The sequence below is a fragment of the Akebia trifoliata genome, chromosome 3 (genome assembly GCF_017979445.1).
Source record: "Akebia trifoliata isolate Shusen 1 chromosome 3, ASM1797944v1, whole genome shotgun sequence".
Classification (NCBI taxonomy): Eukaryota; Viridiplantae; Streptophyta; class Magnoliopsida; order Ranunculales; family Lardizabalaceae; genus Akebia; species Akebia trifoliata.
The window spans coordinates 6038630-6060410 of NC_141377.1; the positions used below are offsets into that span (position 1 = coordinate 6038630).

General features: G+C 36.1%; 2 protein-coding genes across 9 annotated transcripts; both read right to left on the bottom strand.

The window, feature by feature from the left end:
- Positions 1-365: 365 nt before the first annotated feature.
- APPR6 (Tetratricopeptide repeat (TPR)-like superfamily protein) lies at positions 366-8848 on the bottom strand. Of its 8 annotated transcripts, XM_086433593.1 has the most exons (6): positions 6663-8848; positions 4634-5885; positions 3222-3293; positions 1508-1594; positions 774-989; positions 366-681 (listed from the first exon to the last, which is right to left on the bottom strand). In XM_086433593.1, the coding sequence occupies exon 1, from the start codon at positions 8216-8218 to the stop codon at positions 6779-6781; it is 1440 nt and encodes a 479-aa protein (XP_086289719.1). In that variant the 5' UTR covers positions 8219-8848; the 3' UTR covers positions 366-681; positions 774-989; positions 1508-1594; positions 3222-3293; positions 4634-5885; positions 6663-6778. The 8 variants fall into 8 exon arrangements, with proteins under 8 accessions (XP_086289719.1, XP_086289722.1, XP_086289721.1 ...); XM_086433596.1 differs by having other exon boundaries at positions 366-989; positions 4634-4811; XM_086433595.1 differs by having other exon boundaries at positions 366-989; positions 4634-4995.
- A 3043-nt stretch (positions 8849-11891) lies between these two features.
- On the bottom strand, positions 11892-20557 carry LOC147405753 (putative serine/threonine-protein kinase PBL3). Its single transcript, XM_086433597.1, is given in 7 exon segments — positions 11892-12625; positions 14979-15102; positions 15205-15314; positions 15317-15340; positions 16775-16910; positions 17011-17348; positions 20330-20557. Coding segments are annotated over 7 exon segments (1251 nt in total). The 5' UTR covers positions 20394-20557; the 3' UTR covers positions 11892-12170.
- Positions 20558-21781: the final 1224 nt, after the last annotated feature.

Below are 21781 nucleotides of genomic sequence, written 5' to 3' on the forward strand. Positions count from 1 at the left end.
TTTCTCTTTACAGAAAGTTTATGTATTTTATTTCTTCTCAATTTCAATTACAATTTGAAGACTCTATGTCCTAATTTTCTATACTTTTTTATTTTTATTTTCAAAAGTTCGATTTGCTTGAAGAAATTGTTGTTGGTATCTACTATCAAGGGAGGAATTACTTGTTGGTTTTTTTTTAATTAAAAAATAATTGTATATTATTGGATCCATGCATGCCCCATGGGATAAAGGTTGGTCAGGTGATCTAAGAGGCTTGGATACCCAAGGCATCACTAATAATAATAATAATTTTAATGATGCACTTAGATTGGCTGGTGCCCATTAAAATTATATAGAAGAACGTATAAATAATTACACAATATTGCTTTAGAAATTAAGGGTTGTTTCAATGAGATTTGTTGTGTGTTAGACCGTACCATGCAGAACGTTGAAGTTATGCAAATGCAACATGCAAGAAGCAGGTAGGCCTGTGGGCACCTGTCCTAAGAATTCCTGTTCTAAGAGAAAGACAAAAAGCCTTACGGTGTAAGATAATTCACAAAAAGATGAAACAGAAGCAACGACTTCGGTATAGGTATCAGCGGATGTGATGCGGGAGCCAACGTGACACCTGGTATACAATTGGCATGAAGCTTCAGCATTTTGTTAACTGAAGTCACGTTAACCTTGATCTGGGCACCCCTTTGGAAATGAAAGGCAAACCCTACCTTCAGAAGTTCATGATCTAACTTATAACCAAGTGCATGGAAGAAACGAAACACATTCTTGCTTACTTTGCTTTCCACCATGCTCCAAACAGCAACTGTAAGTTGCTCAGCACCAGCACCTCTCATGGCACCCCCAACATGTCGAACATTCCAGATATCCAAATTTTCCAAGATAATTTCTTTGATGAGAACTAATGCAAATACAGTAGAAAGTCGAGGAATTACCAAGTAGTGTGGGCTGTTCGAGATCGCACAAGAGTCTAACCTCTGAGGATACTTACCCTGGAATTAGAAAAGCTTCTCGTTAACTATGCTATTTAATGATACAGAATCGGTATATAGAACAATGCACAATAAATCAAGTGAAAAAGACAAATTAAAAATTAATCATAAAAACCTATGTTCAACCCCGCTGGATGGTCCATCATACAACACACTGATGCATAGTACACTGTATATAGAGGTATGCATGCATGCATGCATAATTGGAAATAGATAAAGAGATAAATGAACCTAAACCTCAATAATGGCCAGGTACAGATCTTCCCTCAGCCATCTCTATAACAATGAAGTGGCACAAACATAGGTCCATCTTCCCATCGTGTCACATCTAATAGAGAATCACATTGACTGATGTGTGACCACTCTGATGGATCTATCAATGCAATCTAGGGACATGTGAACCAGGTGGGGCCATAGATTGGATGGTCAAGATGTAGCAACATGTATCACAATTCATTATGAGGGTATCATAAGGAAGTCCTATGCAGGGGGAAAAAAAAGCATGAGATAATCCTTACCAAGGTTCGTATACTTTTTAGGCATAACTCATGGATCCTAAGACGCTGTTTGGGAACACCAGAAAGGCCCTTGAAGGCCTCAACATGCTGCAAGACAGCCCTCATAAGTTAAACCCAGAAATAATTTAGAAGTACCTCATCCACCCAGAACAGAAGCATAATAAATTATTCAGAAAAAATCTGCTCACACGAGCAATGAAATGACTTCACCCACAATGTCTGGCTACTAGTTTTACATAATTCATGTGATCAAATCACTACCTACTACAATATCCCTGGTTGGATAAGTTTAAAATTTTGCTAAAGCGGAGATAAAGGTTGCATGAAACATTGAAAATAATAAATAAATAAAACTATTATACATCTTTTTCTTTAAAAAAATTAAAAATTAAAAATTTTCAAAGGAAATTTTTTCTAAGCTTCCATACAAGGCCTTAGATCAGGTTGGATGGATTAAAAGCGAAGACCAGAGAGTCTTCTGAGAAACAAAAAGAATACAGAAAAGGCTGCACTTCCAAGCATTAGGAAAAAAGAGTAGTTCTGATTTCATCCCTACTAGGTAGTTACCCGTTACCCTTTGATGCTGACAAGCTTTCTGCATCTACCTCAGGATTCAAATGTCCTAGATCTCTGTAGCACTTCCAAGCCATGGGCTTATTCAAACTCAATAATGATGGAACCCTCAATGGAAACTCACCAAAAAAAAAAAAAAGTGTACCAATAGTCTTTGGCCACTCTTTGAAATCGATTTTAATCAGTTGAGTGAGATTCTTCCTCACTAGTATTGGTCCACTCATTTTGTATTGAGGGGGCTTCATCTTCTTGTTTCATCTTTTTTTTCTCCGATAAAAAATGAACTGAGAGAGAATTGTTATATCTCCTATAAGCAAAAGGAGATTATGTCTCCTTTTCATAGACATAGCAACAGGCCTTGATGGTCAAAAAATAGCTAATAGAGTAAATATAGAATGAAAAGAAATCAAAGAATAAATCAAATAAAATAGTTAAAATCCACTCTAACCTTAAAGCCAAACAAAGACAGAAGTGAGGGTAAACACACAAAAAAAGTTGTCCAAAAATATATAAATGCATAACACCTCCTAATAAACTCAAAGAGGTTTTGTTTCCCATACATGAGAGAAAATAAAATTTGCAAGAAAGCAAGAAAAGCCAATATGTAGTTTCCCTACATGGTTTGTACTTGTTAATAGATTTTCTAAAAAGATAATAAACCACAGCTTGCCATCTGTATAAATTCAAGGAGGTTTTGATTTTCATAAATGTGGGACTAAAAATTTCAAAAGAAAAACCTATGGAAAGTTTTTCTAAACAACAATAGATAGTTGGATAAATGTGCACCTAAATTTTATCAATCAACACTTATAGTCACATATAATGATTCTACGTCAATTAAACAGGTCTGACACTACCTTCCATTGACTACGTCAATTAAACATGTCTGACACTACCTTCCATTGACTACTTCATAAAACGCATGTTTCAGTTTTTATGTCTCCAGGTCCTTCTTGAATACCACCTGTTAAATCATTCTCTAATATTTTCTCTTATCCAAATTTCTAATACACATAAGCATGTATCAATATTACAAAAGCTCTCTGAGTGACTCACTTGGTAAGATAATATATGTTAGATCATGCCCAAAATAAATAAGCAAACAAGAGAGATAGAAAGGAGGGGGAGGAGAAAAGCTTACCTATGTTTCTATAATTCCTTCAACAACGCACTCCATGTAGATTACAGTTCGTCACAACTCCTCCACACCTACCTACCAACCTAGATCAATTTATTATTCTTTTTTAAGTACAAACACTAATAATCAGGGAAATGTATTTTCCAGATGTATCCAATTTTTTCTAGGTTGAACAAGTAGAGACTTTCTTAGGTGTTTCTGAAAATTAATTTGATTCTCTACAGTACAGTACAGATAAAGGCTCATCTAATATATATATATATACTTGGGTTTACCTACGGCAATTGCAATCCTGTACTTCGACAAATTTTTATCGTAAATGACGAATGGAAATGACATACTTCTAATTTTGAACATTTAGATGTATTTTTTATTTTGATGATTTATATTAAAATGTGAGATGAGGTTGAGGGACCATTAAGAAAAGAAAAGTTTCCTAAATGGACTATCAAGCTACTGCCCATAACTTAGGACTATTTAGAATGGCCCTTAAGTAATTTTCCCTAAAAATATTCATGGTTTCTACCACCAAATAGATTTACATTTTTTAAACTTTAGGAATATGAGAAAGAGTCGTGATAAACTGACACAAAAAAAGATATGACATGTGCACGGAGCCATAGATTTTGTTCCATGGGATGCACAAGGTAAAATATCTATGGTTCTGTGCAGTTGAGAGAATTTCGAGTGACCTTTTTCGAGTCAGTTTATCACGAATTTATTAGAAAACTTTTGATCTCAAACCAATGATTGATCCATATTCAAGAGCTGTCATGTATGCATGGAGATATTTACTTTCAAAACCATGGCCAACGTATTATATGCCACGCTCTTTTCCATTTTCTTGGGTCTGAATTCCAAAGCCAACCATGGGCTTAAGCAGTCGCTTCCTAAATTATGTCCTCAAATGAACTGCTAAATAATAGTGTACCCAAATTGAACTTTCCACAACTTGAAACTTTGGGACCAAACCAACCCCTAGACAGCCTGTATCTCTCTTCCCTACATGTCCATCAGTCCATCCCATTTGACACCATCCCTTAGGCTATAAAACATGGATCATCTGATCAGATCACATTTTGGACTAGCAATCTCGAAATGTTTTCACACTAACATGCAAAGTATCCCTAGAGCCATTTACAGACTAAGTTTACTATCACAGGTAAGGTAGATACAATATCAATAAAATAAAAGATTCCCTCAAACCATCTAAATAAATTAGTTCCCATGAGTATGACATGGGCAATCCTAGCTTATGAAGAAGCCATCTTTCATTGACTGCAAAATGCATATAGTAAATGAATCAAAGCCATAGAGATAAGGTGTGTAGTGAAGAAGATAAGATACTATATGAATAAAGAAAAGACAGAGTATGGCAAGTTGGTTAACATTTAATGGCCTCAATAGCGGCTTACTATTTATATCACTGAATTCCCTTTCGCTTTCTTCACCAATTCCATTGGCTTCCACCTACAGAAATCTCTTCCTGAAAGCATGCACTTCAGAAGTAGGCAGTCCAAATCCTGACTTCCCCTTCATTGTTTCTCCTTTTTTTAAACCCCATTTCAGATAGTTGTAGCTATAACTGTCCAGCTGCAGAAAATTGAAGTTAGTTGTCACAATTTACGTCATTGAAGTCTGATTTCTGCATACCAACTTTTGTTTGGGTGATCATGGAACAAGCAGACAATTGACAATTCTCATTGCCCATGCCTGTTCTTTCAAGATTGGATTGCCTGGACCATCTGGTAACACATCTTTGGTTGATGATGATAGCCTATTCAAGGATTAAATTATTTGAAGCTCCCAAGTTGTATCACACAAGAATGTAGGACAGTTACAAAACAAAATTTCCAAAAGGCAATAAAAAAGCATAAGTACAAGTTTCTTTTGGAATGCAAATGGTGATTAATAACATAACACTAATCGAATTTATTTGGGAAGGCAAATAGTTATTAATGAAATAACATTAATCAATTTTTATTTGGGTAGGATGCTTTAAATATGGTTTTATTGTTCATTTGGTAAGTGAAAAATTCTACCGATGCAGTTGCACTATCTGGAAGAGAAGCAGAGTTCATCCACAAGGCATTCCTTCAGTCTTGTTCCAACAGAAGGGGAACCAGATAAGCAATGCAAACCCCTATCCTCTATGCTGGAGGAAGTTCATTTCAAAGGCACACTCATGGAATGATTAATGTTGCTCAAGAATAGGGTACTGCAGGTAAAAGCCAAAACAAATAAAAACCAACTCACTTAGTTCCTTACCAGCAAAAAAAAAAAAAAAAAAGGTCGATCCAGAACCCTTGAATCCTGTCTCTCATCTTTCTGAGAATATCCATAGATGATCAAAGGGGAAGTCGATTCATCTACACCGTACTTCAAAAACCACATGCATATAAAGAGCAACCATCCCTAGAGACCTAGACACTAACTAGTGCGGTTATCAATTTTGTAAAAGTAGTCAACTAGTTTGCAAAGAACAAGAACTTGGAGAACCAACACACAGCAACACCAGTGATAAGCACGTCTTTGAGATTTTTGCCAGCTTCACAGGATTTTTCCTGTATTTGACCTTTCAGTTAAGCATTGAGCTGGAGGAAGAAAGCATGTCAGGGTCAAGTTCTTCCACAATACCAGTGCCTCAAAATATTAGGCATGATTTGCCTGCAAAGCAAGATGGTAAAATCCTTAGAAGTCCTGAGAAACAAGGCCAGGTCATGATCCAAGTAAGTTACAGCTTCAGAGGGAATGAATACATGTCAAACTTATTTTGCTAACCTCAAATTGACCTTAAAAAAATCCATATGATCCTGCAGGAGGAAGCCTATCAAGAAGCATGGAAAAGTCCGACCCAAACCGATAAGATCAGAAGACAAAAGGGAACTCTCTCGATCATACGTTACAAGAAATGGCTGGGGTGGTTTCAAATGGAATGCTGATATTGATGCAATAGCCCTTTTCATTTTTTTTCTTCCTGAATCTATGTAACAGAGCTCAAAAAGTTTTCACGTTTGGGTTCATAAATGGAATCTGAGAGAAACTTAATGTTGTAACATCATGAACAAATCGGAACAAATGGCACAAACTTTGCCTTCCCCATGTATCAAATTTGTTCTATAAAGTCATTCTTGGTTCCGTAGAGTACCCTAAGGATTAAAGTCAGTACTGGAGCATAATAGCCCAAACCTTATGGCTGGATCATATGCCAAGACCTTCTCTTGGTTGGTCCTTTTTATATAATGAAACTCTAATTTGAAAATTTTAAGTGAATAGAAAAATAAATTTCTATCACATAGTTGCATAAGAAAAATAAATTTCTTTGCAAATGAAAAAAAGCTTTCAGCATAAATATGATGTTACTTCTCTTATTTATCGCAAGCAGATGAAGTTACAATGCCCCTTAAATCTAGAAACCAAGGTGTCAAAAATGATAAAGCTTACCTTCAATAGCTCTGCATTTTGTTCAATTAGCAGTACATGAGTGTTTCAACTCAACAACCCCAACATCTTGGATCCTCATAATCAGCAACCTCAGCAATGAGCTTCATAGTTGTGTATCAATCGCATAAAGGCTCCTTGATTAGAAGCTTCATCTTCTCAACAAGAAATCCAAGTACATCTTCTCTCTTTTCTTTTATAAGCAACTGTCGCAACCTCCCAAATGTCGAACCTGGTGGCCGGATCCCCTTCTCTATCATTTCTTCCAAGAAGACACAAGCCTTGGTAACTTCGCCCTTCTCACACAATCCATTGATAAGAACAGAAAAAGTGTGCATGCTCGGAACAAACTTCTTTAAGTTCATATACTTCCATACTTTCAGAGCCATCTCCAAGTTATCAATTTCACAGAACATTTTTACCATCATTGTATACGTGTCTGCATCAGGGTCACAAACCTTGATCATCCGACGGAAGACCTTAAAAGCCTCATCAGTCTCACCAAGGCTTATCAAGCTGTTTAAAATGATATTGCAGGTTCTTGAATTTGGTGGGATCCCTTTACGATCCATCTCATCCAAAACCCGAAAAACATTCTTGAACTTGTTTCCTTTACAAAAAGCACCGATCAGAGCATTATACACCACAACATCGGCCTCAATTCCATTCCTCTCCATCTCTAAAAAAGTCTCGACGGCATCTCCTATTCGGTTCTGTATTCCGTAAGTATGAACCAATACACTATAAATGAAAGAAGTCGGCCTACAACCACCAGAATCCATATCCCCAACAACCTCAACAGCTTCCTCGACCCTCCCTGTCTTGCAAAGAACATCAACCATGATTCCATAAGTTACAATGTCAGGTTCACAACCCTTGTCAATCATCTCTCTGAAGATCTCCTTCGCCTTAGGTAGGTTTGGATCCTTACCCCACCCCTCCAACAATATACTATAAGTTTTCGAGTCTGGAACAAACCGATCCTTCATGCTATCAAAGATCTCCTGAGCCTTTCTCACATTCTTGGACTTGCAAAAAGCACTTAGCAGGCCATTGAATGCCGCCAAATTTGGGGGGACTCCATATTTATCCATGGTGTTGAAGGTGTAAATCGCCTCCTCCACCTTTTGTGCCCTTGCATACTTCCTCATAATTACGCAAAACGTCTCGACATTAAGAATCCCTTTACTACGCATGCTGTTAACAAGATCCCACATAATCTGATACTGCCTTATCTTAGCTAGAGATCCAATCATGGTATGGTAAGCTTTCACAGTGTGCAAGTAGTTCCGTTGCTTCCCTGCCCATTCAAAGAATCGATAAGCGTGCATACCAGCATTCTCAAACTTCTTGAGCACATCCTCTACTAAATCTGGTGAAACCCTAATCCCACTTTCACTCAGGGCAGCTTCAAGGCCTACTTTAGGATAAGACATCATAATTTTATTTATTCGGTTCGTTGGATTCGAAATCTCTCTAACTGTTTCATTAGAATACAATCTTACCAAAATCATCCATCTGAAAGAAAATCTACTACGATAAACACTAAACTTGGTCATAACGCCAAATCAAATAAGGGAATTTGAGTTTCCGAATGAAAGAAAGAACATGAAATTTCTCTGTATTCTGAAGAGATATTTCTAGTTCAAGGATGCACTGGTTGCTTTGGAGTACTAACAGCATGAAACCTAATCAATCACCCAAACATTTGTGTCAACTCTCAACTTAAAAAAAAAGGCCACTTTTAACAAAATCCACACAGATTTCTCCAATTGCAGGAAACAGTCTGATGGTTTTCAAGTTGTTCTAAGTTACAGTAGGATATTATATCATTAAAACAAGAAAATTAGACAGATTGCTTGAAGAGGTTTTTGCGTCTGATAAATTTTGGTAGGGTTTCGTCGTTTGATGCATTGAAGAAGAAGGAAAATTTGTTTGCTATCCTTTCCTGACTGCAAACGAAGGCTTTCAATTCTCAAAACCCTAAACCCTACATTTCTGTTTCAGAAAGAGAGGAAAGATGCGGTCGATCATGTCTTCTCTACTTCGCAGAACCCTTCGTTTCCCTGGCGTCTCTCCTCCTCTCGTATCTAGAAAGAACCAATCTCACTTCTACTCTTCTCTGGTTTCTTCTTCTACGAGAGGAACATTTTCTCAAAGCCCCTCAAAATCTTCTCTATTTCTTCCATTTCGCTTCTCCTCCTCTTATGCTGCAAAAAGGGTTGGAGCTGACGAAAACCTCAAACGAGTCCTCGAATCGGACTCTCCAAATGAAGTAAATCTACCCAAATGTTCAAAATCCGAACTCTCTTTCTGGATGGGTTAATTCTTCGTCTTCCGTGTTGACTCAGCATCAACAAAAGAGGTGAAAGAAGCAATTTGGCTTATAAATGTATTTAGGAATGACTCGGCAACTTGGCTTTTAAACCTGTTTTTTCCATCTCCTGTTCGACGAGTTAAATATTTTCTAAGCCGGTTTATATGGGTTGAATAATATATTTATCCTTTAATAGTAATAATTATTATTTTTCCTGTTATATTAATAGATGCTCGGCCACAATATCTCCATTTGTGTAGATTACAAACTTTTCTACCTTTTACATGGTAGAACGTGTTTTGGGTTTGTGTCTGTTTGTTTTAAAGAAATTCCAAGGAGAATTAGTTGAAACTCTTGCTATTACGGCAACTAAAATCGAGGATACTGGGATGATAACCACTTATAGGGTGATGAAATTTGGGGAAGACTACAAGGTTCGCATTGTGAGGTTACATGTTTTTATGATGAAAGCAAATTGTAGCTGCCCGAGTGTTTGAGTTTGGGCATTATATGTAGGCAAGTATTAGCAGTCTTACACTACAAATGTTCTTACACTACATTCTCGTTATGTTTTGAAACAGTGGACAAGAAATGCCAAGAGTGGAGTTGTGGTGGATGAACGAGCGCTTGAATTGCCCAAGTAATTCTCGAGAGTCTTTAGATGACCGTTTTAACAATCTACGCGAGAAAGCCATCAACTGTGTAGATGAAGGGGTAAAATCTGTACATTTTTATAATGTGGCAATGGATGCTCTAAAAGAGGCTGCGAAGAAAAAAGTCACAGTTGCAAAGAAGCAGGGTTCTGGAGTAGCACAGGTTGGAGCTCTGGCCAATGGAAACAATTAACAAGTGCATGTCAGTGAAAGAAATCAATGGGCCCACTTCAGTTTGGTTCTGCGGTTCGTTTCTCTTTTAACAAATTTACTTTGCATTTTCATAACAAGTACTTTGTTCAATTTTATTTACTGAATCAATATGGATGGCCACTATGCCACAAAATCTATTTTCTTCTCTTACTCAGATTTTCCAGATTTTGTTCTTCAGTTTTCTCTTCTTTTTTCTTCGATTTAATGTGAAGTTGGGTCTATTTCAATTTCAAAATATATGGGTAGATCTAAAGTCAAAATGTCCAAACCATGCATCTTTTTATCACTTGTGCAGTGCAAAGAGTACATTCTTTACCTGGATGGTGGTACTAAGAAGAATTGTGATGACAGACATGTTGATGCATAGGGTTTTTTGTGGGGTTAACGTTTAAGAGAGAGTCAGCAAACCATTTGTTGTTACATGGCAGAGTTGCATCTCAAATCTGGGGGCGTTTCTTTAGCCTGTTTGGTATGTTGAGGTGCTTCTCTAGTTCGGTTCATGAGTTATTCGAGGCATGGCTACTGTCTAGCTTATGTTTTCTCAGAGGCTCTTGTGGAGTTACACCGTTTGCGGTTTATTGGGGAATTTGGAAAGAAAGGAATAGGCAAGTTTTTTTAAGACAAATCCTTATGCATCCAAGCAACCATCATCTTTGTTTTACGTTTTGTTTTCTTCTGGTCAAAAGTGTTTATTGAGTTTAGAGGAGTTGTGTTTGATGATTGTGTAGCAAATTGGGAGAGGGTTTGTTGTTTACAGGATGGAGAGTTTCTGTGTATTTTGACTCACTTGGTTGGTAATCTCGCCCAACCTCTTTTCCAATTGATAAATAAGGAAAATTCATATACTGATATTGTTAGAATGTCATTCAATTCGGAGGTTAGTTCTCGAAAACAAAAGCAAAAGCCTAAGTGGTACAAAATAGACAATAAGCAATTTTATAAACCAAAGCCTATGAAATAAGATCTCACAAGGGAGCAACCAATACATAGGAGAAGAGTCGGCAAACACTGCAAGAGAATACTGGTTGCCTTACCTAAGATGGCATTTAGTTAGTACTCTTGGTTGTATGTGTTCAAGAATTTCGTAGAAGGCTGTAACAAAATCATTGTTCTATAACCGATGAACCATTTAAACCTTCAAAAGGCGATTCTACTGAGGAGGAACTATCACCTATCATAAGTTAGTCATGCTCTATTTATCATATTTGGCTATAAACAGTTTTATAATCCATGCCTCGATATATTGTGATGTTCTTCCAAAGAACATGATATCCATATCTCATCTAAATAGGTGTCTTAAAAGAGGAACAAACACAGCTACGTATATTGCGGCTGTTGCTGGAAATCAGGTGTTAAGAAACAGGGGCAATCAAACCAAGGAACGAATCGGAAAAACAAACGCAAATCACATAGAGAACGCAGAGTTTGCACGGTTCCCTCAAGATTGAGGTACGTCCACAGATCACATTGATTACATTAGGAAGAGAAAACTCGCAAATACAGATACACCCTTTTCACTAAAAAAAAGAGAATATATATACCATATGAAAACATAACTAGGGTTTTACATAATACCATGAAATTACGAAAATACCCATGGGAAAATTTCTTCTGAGTACTCTCCCCTCGAACCGCCACCTTCCGGGTAGGGGTGCCATTGGCCCCCCTTCAACCCCTAAGCTAGCTGACAGGTGGGATGCGTGGCTCAGTTAACAATACCTCCTTATTGACCAGTACCATCAGGCTCCACAAACCACAACACCAGGTTGTGATGAATTAGACATATGCCCAGATGTTAAAAGAAAGAATGCAGTGTTTGGTTAGAAGAAAAACTGAAACTGACCGAAACGTTGAATACTTCAGAGTCCATGTTTCATTCTGGCGTTGGTCAAAATCGGAATATTCCAAAATATAATGAAACTTTGAACCATCCTTGCATGGGATAGGTTACATAACATTTTAGCCAAGCATGCCCATATTAAATCTGAATTACAGTTTCTGTTTTTTCATGAAGAAAAAAAACCATGGTCTTGATTGCTAAACTTACCATTTCAGAAAGAAAATTCATATAACCAGGAATAAGATCAGCAATACATTGTCATGTGAAAAGGATGAACAAATACAGAACTGATACAATAAATGAAACTAATCTTATATATTCAAAAAGTAAGGATGATGCACATTTTTGTATAAATAAAGTTCTTGCAGATCAAGACTTTGGTAGTTGTCAAAACCAAGCCCACAAAACTTCATATTAAATACCAAAACCAAGGGCCAAGAAACCAATTTACAGGGAAACACTGGATAAGATATAATGCATTCTCATGCTTAGTGTACGTGTGGGGATTGCCGGCGGACCATTAAGGGGGACCCACCAGGTGTCCGATTAAGAGGTGAAGGATGACTTCTCATTGGTGATTTACGGACGGGATTGGTGAGTTTTTCTTGTTCTGAGTGTGAGCGTTTTGTCGAGTTCTTTAAGGTTTGAATCTGTTCTAGAGTTGCCAAGACCTCAGACATGCGTGGTCTGACTTTAGCTTCATTGTTGAGGCATTGTAGGGCAATGGTGGCAGCTGTGTAGGCTCCTTTCTGGGGGTACTGACCCTCCAATTTGGTGTCCATAATTCGGAATAACTTGCGCTTGTCACCCAAATATGGTTTGGCCCATTCCACGAGATTCTGCTCTGTGCCGACTTTTGTCTTGTCAACAGCACGACGACCAGATAACAGTTCCAGTAATACGACCCCAAAACTGTAAACATCACTCTTTGAAGATAGCCGACCTGTTCACCATTTTGAAGCATTAGTTTGAATGCCCTAATAACCATCAAATGGCGGGTAACAACCCCCATGCATGTATCGAGAGAAGGTTCTTATCTTGATTGAAAAATAATAGGGGGTTGTGTAATTTTCCGGGGGGCATGGAATTCACTTCAAAAAAAGTTCTACTCATGTTGCAAATATCAAAAGATTTCTCAAAATGATAAGCAAGTACATTTAGTTACAGAAACATAAATAGAAAAAATAAAGCGGATTAAATAATAAGAGTTGCTAATTATGGGGGCAATCAATGAACCTGTGTCAGCATATTCAGGGTGCACTTATTAAAGGCCTCTGATTCAATCTGGCAAGGAATGTTCATGAGACTTTGGTTTTGGGAGAGGCTTTAATGATTGGGAGATTCAGGAGGTTGTTGATCTAGTTAGATACATCACTTGGATCAACATCGATGTATAGATCAGGGATATACAGATTTGGGGATGTATAGTTGGGATAAGGTACTTTTGGTACGGTCATTCTATAAATCTATGGTGATAACATTCCATAATCACTCTTTTCAATGGTGCTATTTTGGGGCCAAGAGCAGAGGCGGAGCCAGGATTTTATCTACATGGGGGTAACTAAGAACTTACTAATAATATTAAATTTTATTTTATAAAATCTACAAAAATCAACTTCAACTATATGTATCTCCAATAATTTACATTGAACAAAAGTATTAACCCATAGCATTTATACAAAATGTTAACATTGTTTCCACCAAAAAAACCAATCACTAATTTATATGCATAAGTTTTCGCAATTGTTTCTGACTGGTTCTCATATTTCGATCACAAGTTTGTGGTAACCAAACCTTGGAGTGGGGATCCATGTTATAAAATTCAAAATGATGTGATTAGTTTATTACTTAACATACCATGGAGTGGATCCTAACCGCATTAATTTGTGGCATCCAAAAACATGATCTGATGCCACAGTTATAAAGGACAAAATTCTAATAACTTTGAAAAAAATGCTAACTTTCACCGTTGAATTTTAGTTTTAAATTTGGGAGTTCAGTTGTCATTTATTTTTAACACATTTGATTAAGCTCAAAAAAGATTTTTTTTTTTTTTTTTTTGAATCTGAGTTTCAATGATATCTAGAAGGCTGTGGTGTTGGATTGCAAATTTGATAATCCATATAGGTCCAACGACCCTTAGTAAGATTATAAATCTTACTAAATTAGTCATGCTAGCCTAATTCATAAAAAATGGTCTGTTCACTAACAAACTTGATAAAGGGAGTTTTTGTAATAAAATTGCAAAAGATAGGTCTGCCCAGTAAAGCTCTCTTCAATTTTATTTTTTTTAATTATTCAAAAGTCCTAAATTTTAGAAATTTTTGTGGGGGCAAACTCTTAAGAAATCAATTTTTCTTTTTAAATTACTAATTACTCCATAAGGTTTTAAAAGGCCTTGTGGGGTAACTGCCCCCACTGTAAATCCACCCCTAGCCAAGAGTAGCATCGAAGGTATCCTTCTTCATTAGGGTAGCTGGTCTTCAAAAAAATCCTCACTACGGATCACATAATAGCAAGGGTATAACATCTGTCAACTTTTGTTTCCTTTGTAAGGCCAACAGGGAGTTTGTTAATCATCTACTAATTCGTTGCGCTTTTACTAGAGAGGTACGGCTGCATTTCCTATCTCTATTCCATATCCCTTGGTGTTTTACTTCGTCATTTATAGCTTTGTTCCAAAGCTGGTTTATAAAGGCCTTCTTTCATAGGAAAAGAATTTTATGGTCCTTACCCCGTTTGCAGTATGTTAGGGAATATGGACGGAGAGAAACAATAGTCTTTGAAGGGAATGAGCATTCTCTCCACAAAGTCCTCATATCTATAGTGGGGGGGACTCCTCTTTTTTCGGAGCAAAACATTAAAGGAGTTCAAACGTGAGTTTTTTTTAAGGATTTTTTGTTTAATTGGGGATTTATTTGCCAAGCAACAAATGCTGTTGTTTTTTAGAATGCACTTGCCTCTTTTATCACCATTATTATTATTAGTATTTTTGTTTTTTCTTGTAGGCAGGCTGTATTGGCTTCCTTTCCTCAAATTTTTCATTAATACAATTTTATACCTATGAAAAGAAAAAACGTATTCAGGTGCTGCATAGCCATGAGTAACCATGACTTGAGTGGAAATCTGTTAGTTTACATGAACTAATGAAGTCCATTTCAAGAAAAGTTTACTCATTTTGAAAATATTAAAAGATTTCTCAAAATAGTAAGCAAGTAAATATAGTTGCAGAAACATAAATAGAGAAAATAAAGCCGTTAAAGTAATAAGATATTAAGTATGAGGAATCAATGAACCTGTGGCAACATATTCAGGGGCTGCATAGCCATGAGTACCCATGACTTGAGTGGAAACATGAGTCCTGTCACCAGTGGGGCCCGCTTTTGCTAACCCAAAATCCGAGAGCTTTGCATTGAAGTCCTGTGTGGGTAAACAGTGATAAATTCCGGGAAATATAAAAATAATAACTCATCTTAAATATCGAAGCTAGTAAGGCGTATGCTCTTCTCATTATAAGCCTACCACATCTAGAAGAATATTAGAAGCTTTAAAGTCTCTGTATATAATTTGTGATTCGGCATCGTGCAAGAACGTGAGCCCTCTAGCGGCACCGATGGCAACTTTAATCCTATTGCCCAAGAAAGTGGTTGTGCCCCTCCTTCAAAACAAAGCACCATTTTAAATAATATAGCTCTTCTATGGGGCCATAACCAGAAAGAGATCTCATGACCTTATATAGAAAATTCATTTAAGAGCTTTTAAAAAGTTTCGATATGCTTTAAAAGACTAGAAAATGGGTTATCTAGTGTACACATCTTATATAATGTCAAAATGGTCTGTCCACAGCATACCAAGTGCCATTTATGCAGGAAATGGAGCGTAAAGTTCTACATGTAGACGATAAAACAATAGAGCTGCTATTGGCACCCCAAATTTTACTTTTTTACATCCATTTTCTTTAATTATTTCACACCCTAATTAAAGATTAAAACACACCAATCAAACATTACAAAAGTTTGGTTCAAGTTATTATTTCAACATTACAAAGCATTATAACACATTAAAACAACTTCAATATTTGTTTACAATTAGAATTGGCCTATATATATATATATATATAGAGAGAGAGAGAGAGAGAGAGAGAGAGTTTCTATTGGCACCCCAACTTTTACTTATTCTCAACCACTGACTTATATATTTTTTATTTTAATTGGGTTGTAGTAAGTAAAAGTAGGAGTTCCAATAGCAGCTCTCTAAACAAACAATTGGTTGATTTTCTCTGACTTGGACCTTTTCTGGGTCATTTGCTCTTCTTTTTAACATCAATTGTGCACAACATATCACTTCCTGAATTGATTCCACATGTAACATTGTACTGTTAACAGATTGGATTTACAATGCTTAGGAAATATAGAGAGGTTATATCTTTTTGGACACAATACAAAGCATGCAATTTAGGTCTGACCAACTCTGCATGGCTTTAGAACATATGTATCTGCAAAATGAGCTTAGAGCAACTCCAACCGGTCTTCAAATCTTTATATTTAGAGATAGAGGTTTCCGAACCAAACACCATCCGGTCTTCAAAATGAAGATTTCATCTCTATATTTCACGTCTTCAAATATAGAGCGGAGAGAGAATTTTTTAGGCCAAATCCCTATCACTGTTTACCTTTTTTAAATACCTATTATATCCCCCTTTTTTTTCATAAATGCCAGTTTTGACCTTTTTCATGGAACATGTTTTAAATATCATTTTTGTCCCCTACCTATTATATTCCCCTTTTATTCTTGTGAGTGAGTGAATAGTGTTTTAGAGAACAAATGGTGATTTGAAGATGGGCCTGGTTGGAGTTCAAAGTGGTTTGGAGTCTTCAAATTTGAAGAAAAACTTTAAAGATTTGGGTTGGAGATGCTCTTGTAGGGAGTTTTAAGTAGGAATGACAAACAGAAAAGAAGGTCGAAAGAAAATAATGAGAAATATCAAAACACGAGGAATGCAAGAAATACATCCAAGTAATATAAACATATAAGATGTGGACTTGTAGAATATTTATGGTCACTGAAGAATTTACCAAACAGGTTTACTTACTTCTAAATAGATGATTCTCCAAGCTTCCTTTCGGCATTAACTCGTAGACCAAAAGCCGATTCTCACCATCCAAGCAGTACCCAATAAGTTTAACCAAATTTGGATGATGTAGTTGTCCAAGATAGTTAACTTCAGTCTGCAACCAATTCAATAACATTAAAGAGACACAACCAAGGACAATAAAAAGATAGATAGATACGGTAAGTTCATCAATAAAAATAAATCATTAAACCTACCAACCACTCCTTGTGGCCTTGGAAACCTTCGGGTTTAAGCTTCTTGACAGCGACAACCATTCCAGATCCAGGCTTAGTGGCAGAAAGGGTTTGCTCATCGAGCCATCCTTTGAAAACATAACCGAATCCTCCTTCTCCAAGAAGGCTGTCAGGACGGAAGTTTCGGGTAGCGTTCCTTAGATCACTAAAGGTGAAGGGCTTCAAATTTGGGGATGATAATATCTCACCCTCGGATCTTGGAGTAGGAAGACTTTCAGCACTCTTTGTACTGTAAGATGTAACTGTTAGACTTGAAGGAACTGAAGATAGGCCAGTTCTACTGGTAACTCTTGAGGCCCCTGAAGTTAAAACAGATAATCAAGGTTAGTCTTGCTATTTAACTAGCTATAATTAACAGTTTCTTAGAAAAACCAAATTAAATAAAGCTGACTAAAACTCGAACTTGAATCTTAACCGTTTCCTTTGTTCAAAAAAATATTTCATGTAATGGTTTGGGAGCAATAAATCTACCAGTGGTCAGCTAGCCTTGAGAGAATCCTAACTCTGGAAAATTTGATGAAGCGTGATTTTGTAACTCCGCATTTTTGTTTCCTTTGCAAGGTAAGTGGTGAATCAAGGAGCAATATTTTTATGCATTGCCCCTTCTCATTTTATATTTGGTCGTACTTTCTTTCCTTGTTTCAGTTGGATTGTGTATTCCCTAAGTAAAAGATTCTTACAGGCTATCCTTCCATTTGCGATGAGTTGGGAGGTTTGGAAAGAGAGGAACGGAAGGGTGTCCCAAGAAGAGGAAAAGACTCCTCAGGAGGTGACTATGGACATTTTGGACTGATTATTTATTTGAAGCAGACTGTGGAAAGACTTTGAGAGGGTGTTTCTTGAAGATTTTGTTTTCAACTCGTGCTTAATTTTGTTTCCCTTTTCTTCTTCTTTTTTTTTTTTTTTTTCTTTGTTGTTTTCTTGCTTTGCTTGTATAGGGGCCCTCTCGGCCTCTTGCCTTTTCCTCATTTTAAATAAAATATTACATTTATCAAATATATATATATATATATATATGGGAAATGTTCGGCAGCCTACTATTTACCCTACGCTTTGCCCAACGTGTTTTGTCCTACATGGTTTAAAAGTTTTGGAAGGGGCTGATTTTTGGAGAGGATGATCTCTACAGTTAGAAGATCATCCTCACCAAAAATCAGCCCATTCCGAATTTTCTAACCCCGTGTTTACAAGTTGAAAAATCGTGGACCGTCCATTTTTTGTAAACCATTTTTGATTGGGTTAGAAGTTTTGGAATGGGGTGATTTTTGGTGAGGATGATCTCCTCACCATAGAGATCATCCTCACCAAAAATCAGCCTATTCCAAAACTTCTAACCCATGTAGGACAAAACACGTTGGGCAAAGTGTAGGGTAAATAGTAGGGTGCCGAACGGGACCCTATTTATATATATATAGGGTCCCGTTCAGCAACAAACATTTTGACAAACATTTTGGCAAAACATTTTTCAAAACATGGGTTAGAGGTCTTGTAATGGGCTGATTTTTGGTGAGGATGATCTCTATGGTGAGGAGATCATCCTCACCAAAAATCTGCCCATTACAAAACTTGTAGCCCCAGTTTACAAGTTGAAAAATTGTGGACCGTCCATTTTTTGTAAACCATTTTCGATGGGGTTGGAAGCTTTGGAATGGGCTGATTTTTGGTGATGATGATCTCCTCACCGTAGAGATCATCATCACCAAAAATCAGTCCATTCCAAGACCTCTAACCCATGTTTTGAAAAATGTTTTGCCAAAATGTTTGTCAAAATGTTTGTTGCTGAACATTTCCCATATATATATACCAGTGTAGTGTTTCTTATTCACTACATTGCTGGTCCCAAGTCAGGGTTGTGACAGGTTGGCAGAGAGAGGTAGGAAAGGATGGGCTAGGGAATCATCTAGAAATGACACACCACAACACTTGTGGTAAAAAGTATGCAAGGGCTTCCACATCTGATCACACGAAGTGTGGGTAAAGATGCACATATTGGGTACGATATTTTTATCATTTCTAGTAATCAAGTATCAGCAATAAACATCTTATCTAGGGCTGCCGTCCACACAAAAATGCCACATTTGAGGGGTTTGAAGTAGTCCACATCAAGCTAGGTGGAAAGACTATCACGAAGAAGAAAACAAACCAACCTCTAACCCCCAAAGGAACATACCTTCTTATGCAAACAAATCCAGCTGAATATAATTTTTCTCTTACAAAGCAACATACATAAGCTCTAAATCTAAACTGATACCACACACACCGAAAACAAAAAACTAAAAATCATAAAATCGCATTAAGGATTATCATTTTTTATGCAAATAAATATATGAAGGGCGTTTGCCAATCATCAAAGCCTTACACCAAAAATTTAAAACACCTGAATGATCGAAACGTTTTTACGCAAAGTTCAGAGATCCTAATCCTTAAACCCTTAAACCATTATGCTACAAATTCAAAATTCTAATGTGAGATAGAGAAATTAAAAAAAAAAAAAAAAAAACAGAACAAAACAAAACAAAAAAACAGTTATTTACTATTAAAAAATCTAAACCTAAACCTTAAATTTCAATCAAATAATGTCTTAAAAAGGCCAGAATTCCATCAAAACCCTAGAAGATTTCACATTTCTAAAATGCTTAAAAAGAATTAAGAAATCCAATTACCAGTTATATGCTTCTCCACCTGAACCCCAAACTAAAATTCACCACTCAAACAGCTAGCAAAGAGTCCATACTAAGATGAGCAAAAATCATCTTAAACCCTAGACATTCAAACCCAGATAGGATCCAGAACAGAACCCAAAAAAAATCCCATAAACTCCAACAAAATCCCGTTTTTCTGAAGAAAATAACACCAATAAAATAAAAACTTTTTGACCATCTTTAAACATCTAGGGAACTGCTTGGATAGCCATTTTTGCAACAAGAATCTTATTTTTTTTAAAGCATTTTATGCCAAAAAAGGAAAAAACTTTTCAATTTATTTTCGCACAAATGGTGATCCAAACAGACCATAAATCTCAACCCCAAATCGAAGGCCAAAACAGAATCCTTGAAGAATAAATACTTTAAACTCGAATTAAGCTTAAAAAATCGATCTTTAACAAATTTCAAACATATAAATATCAAATTCCCAATATCCATACAGGACACAAACAAAAAAAAAAACCAAAACCCACGAAAAATTCTCACTTTTATAAACCAAATTAAAAAATAAATCTCCACTCTCTAACCAGATTCAAGAAATTATAAGAAGTAAATAATAGGCTAAGAAATTTTACCAGAAGTATTATGAGATGTCTGAGCGTGATCTACCCTCGAAGAAGAATCCAAGCAGTTTCCCATTGAAGCTCACAGAGAGATAGAATTCAACAAACCATAATCCAAATCCGAATCGAAGGAGATGAAGAACAAAGGAAGATAAATCAGAAAACGAAGAAAAAGAGGAGGAAACAGAGTCGAAACCACTTCGAAGGAAGAAATGCTTTCGCCTCCGTAGAAACGACAAGGTGTTTTCTCAAGACAGAAGAATCTTTCAAGGAATAGATTAAATTACCGAAATACCCCTTTAACTTAGTTGAGGAAAAACGGTAAAAACTGTGAAAATGGTGAGATTACAATAATAGCCTTAGGAATGTAATTAATACCTCAAGAATGTTCGCCCCGACAATGAAAGATGATTAATGGTGAACCAAAAGTTGCATTTCATTGACTCTTGAGGTGACGGATTTAAAATTGAATGAGATTAAATTCCTAAAATGCACTTATTTAATTTCAAAATAACAAAAATCTCAACCTAAAGTTATATATATATATATATGTAGTGAAGCGTTCGAAGGCCTTAAAGAGAGTTAAATATTGTACTAAATATTTTTAAAATAGGGGTTAGAAGTTTTAGAATTGACTGATTTTTTGTAAGAATGATCTCTATGATGAAAAGATCATCCTCACCAAAAATCAGATCATTTCGAAACTTGTAACCCTAATTTACAAGTTGAATAATCGTGAACCGTCTAATTTTTATAAATGACTTTTGATGAAGTTAGAAGTTTCAGAATGAGCTGATTTTTGGTGAGGGTGATCTCCTCATCATAGAGATCACCCTCACAAAATATCAGCCCAATCTAAAATCTCTAACTCATAAATTGAAAAATGATTGACATAAAGTTTGACTGTCTTTAGGGCCTCCGAATGCTACCCTATATATATCCTTTTCCAATTTGTCTTACATTCAATCTCCCTCTCTTTAGTGACTTCTCTATCTTTTTTGCAAACTTACGAATCCAAACGATTAATGAAAAAAATAAAAATAAAAAAGTTAATCATTTTTTTTATTTTCATAATTATTTTAAAATTTTATTTTCATTTTTTTTTATAGTGATAATTTAATATGAAGTTGAAATGTACGTAACATTGATAGCTTTATCTTGGTGAATTTGTTGTAGAAGGGGAACTTTTAAATTCTAATTTTACAAGTGAAGGGTGAATGATTTAAATTTTCTTATTTTTCTTTCAATAGACAGTATGCATACATAGATAGATAGAGAGAGAGAGAGAGGTCAATGACAATGATGATAGTCGGCATAATTGATGGTAAACGGTTGAAATTGATGGTGGTGGTGGAGAGGAAGAAGAGGATATTAATATTTATTTTGTTGGCGGCGAGTTTCATTTTCCATCTATTCCAATGAGAAAATGAAATATACACTTTGCTCAATTTTTTTAATTTTTCT

Excerpts from the sequence above, each read along its gene's own strand:
- APPR6 (XM_086433596.1), bottom strand. The coding sequence starts at position 8,218 with ATGACCAAGTTTAGTGTTTATCGTAGTAGATTTTCTTTCAGATGGATG.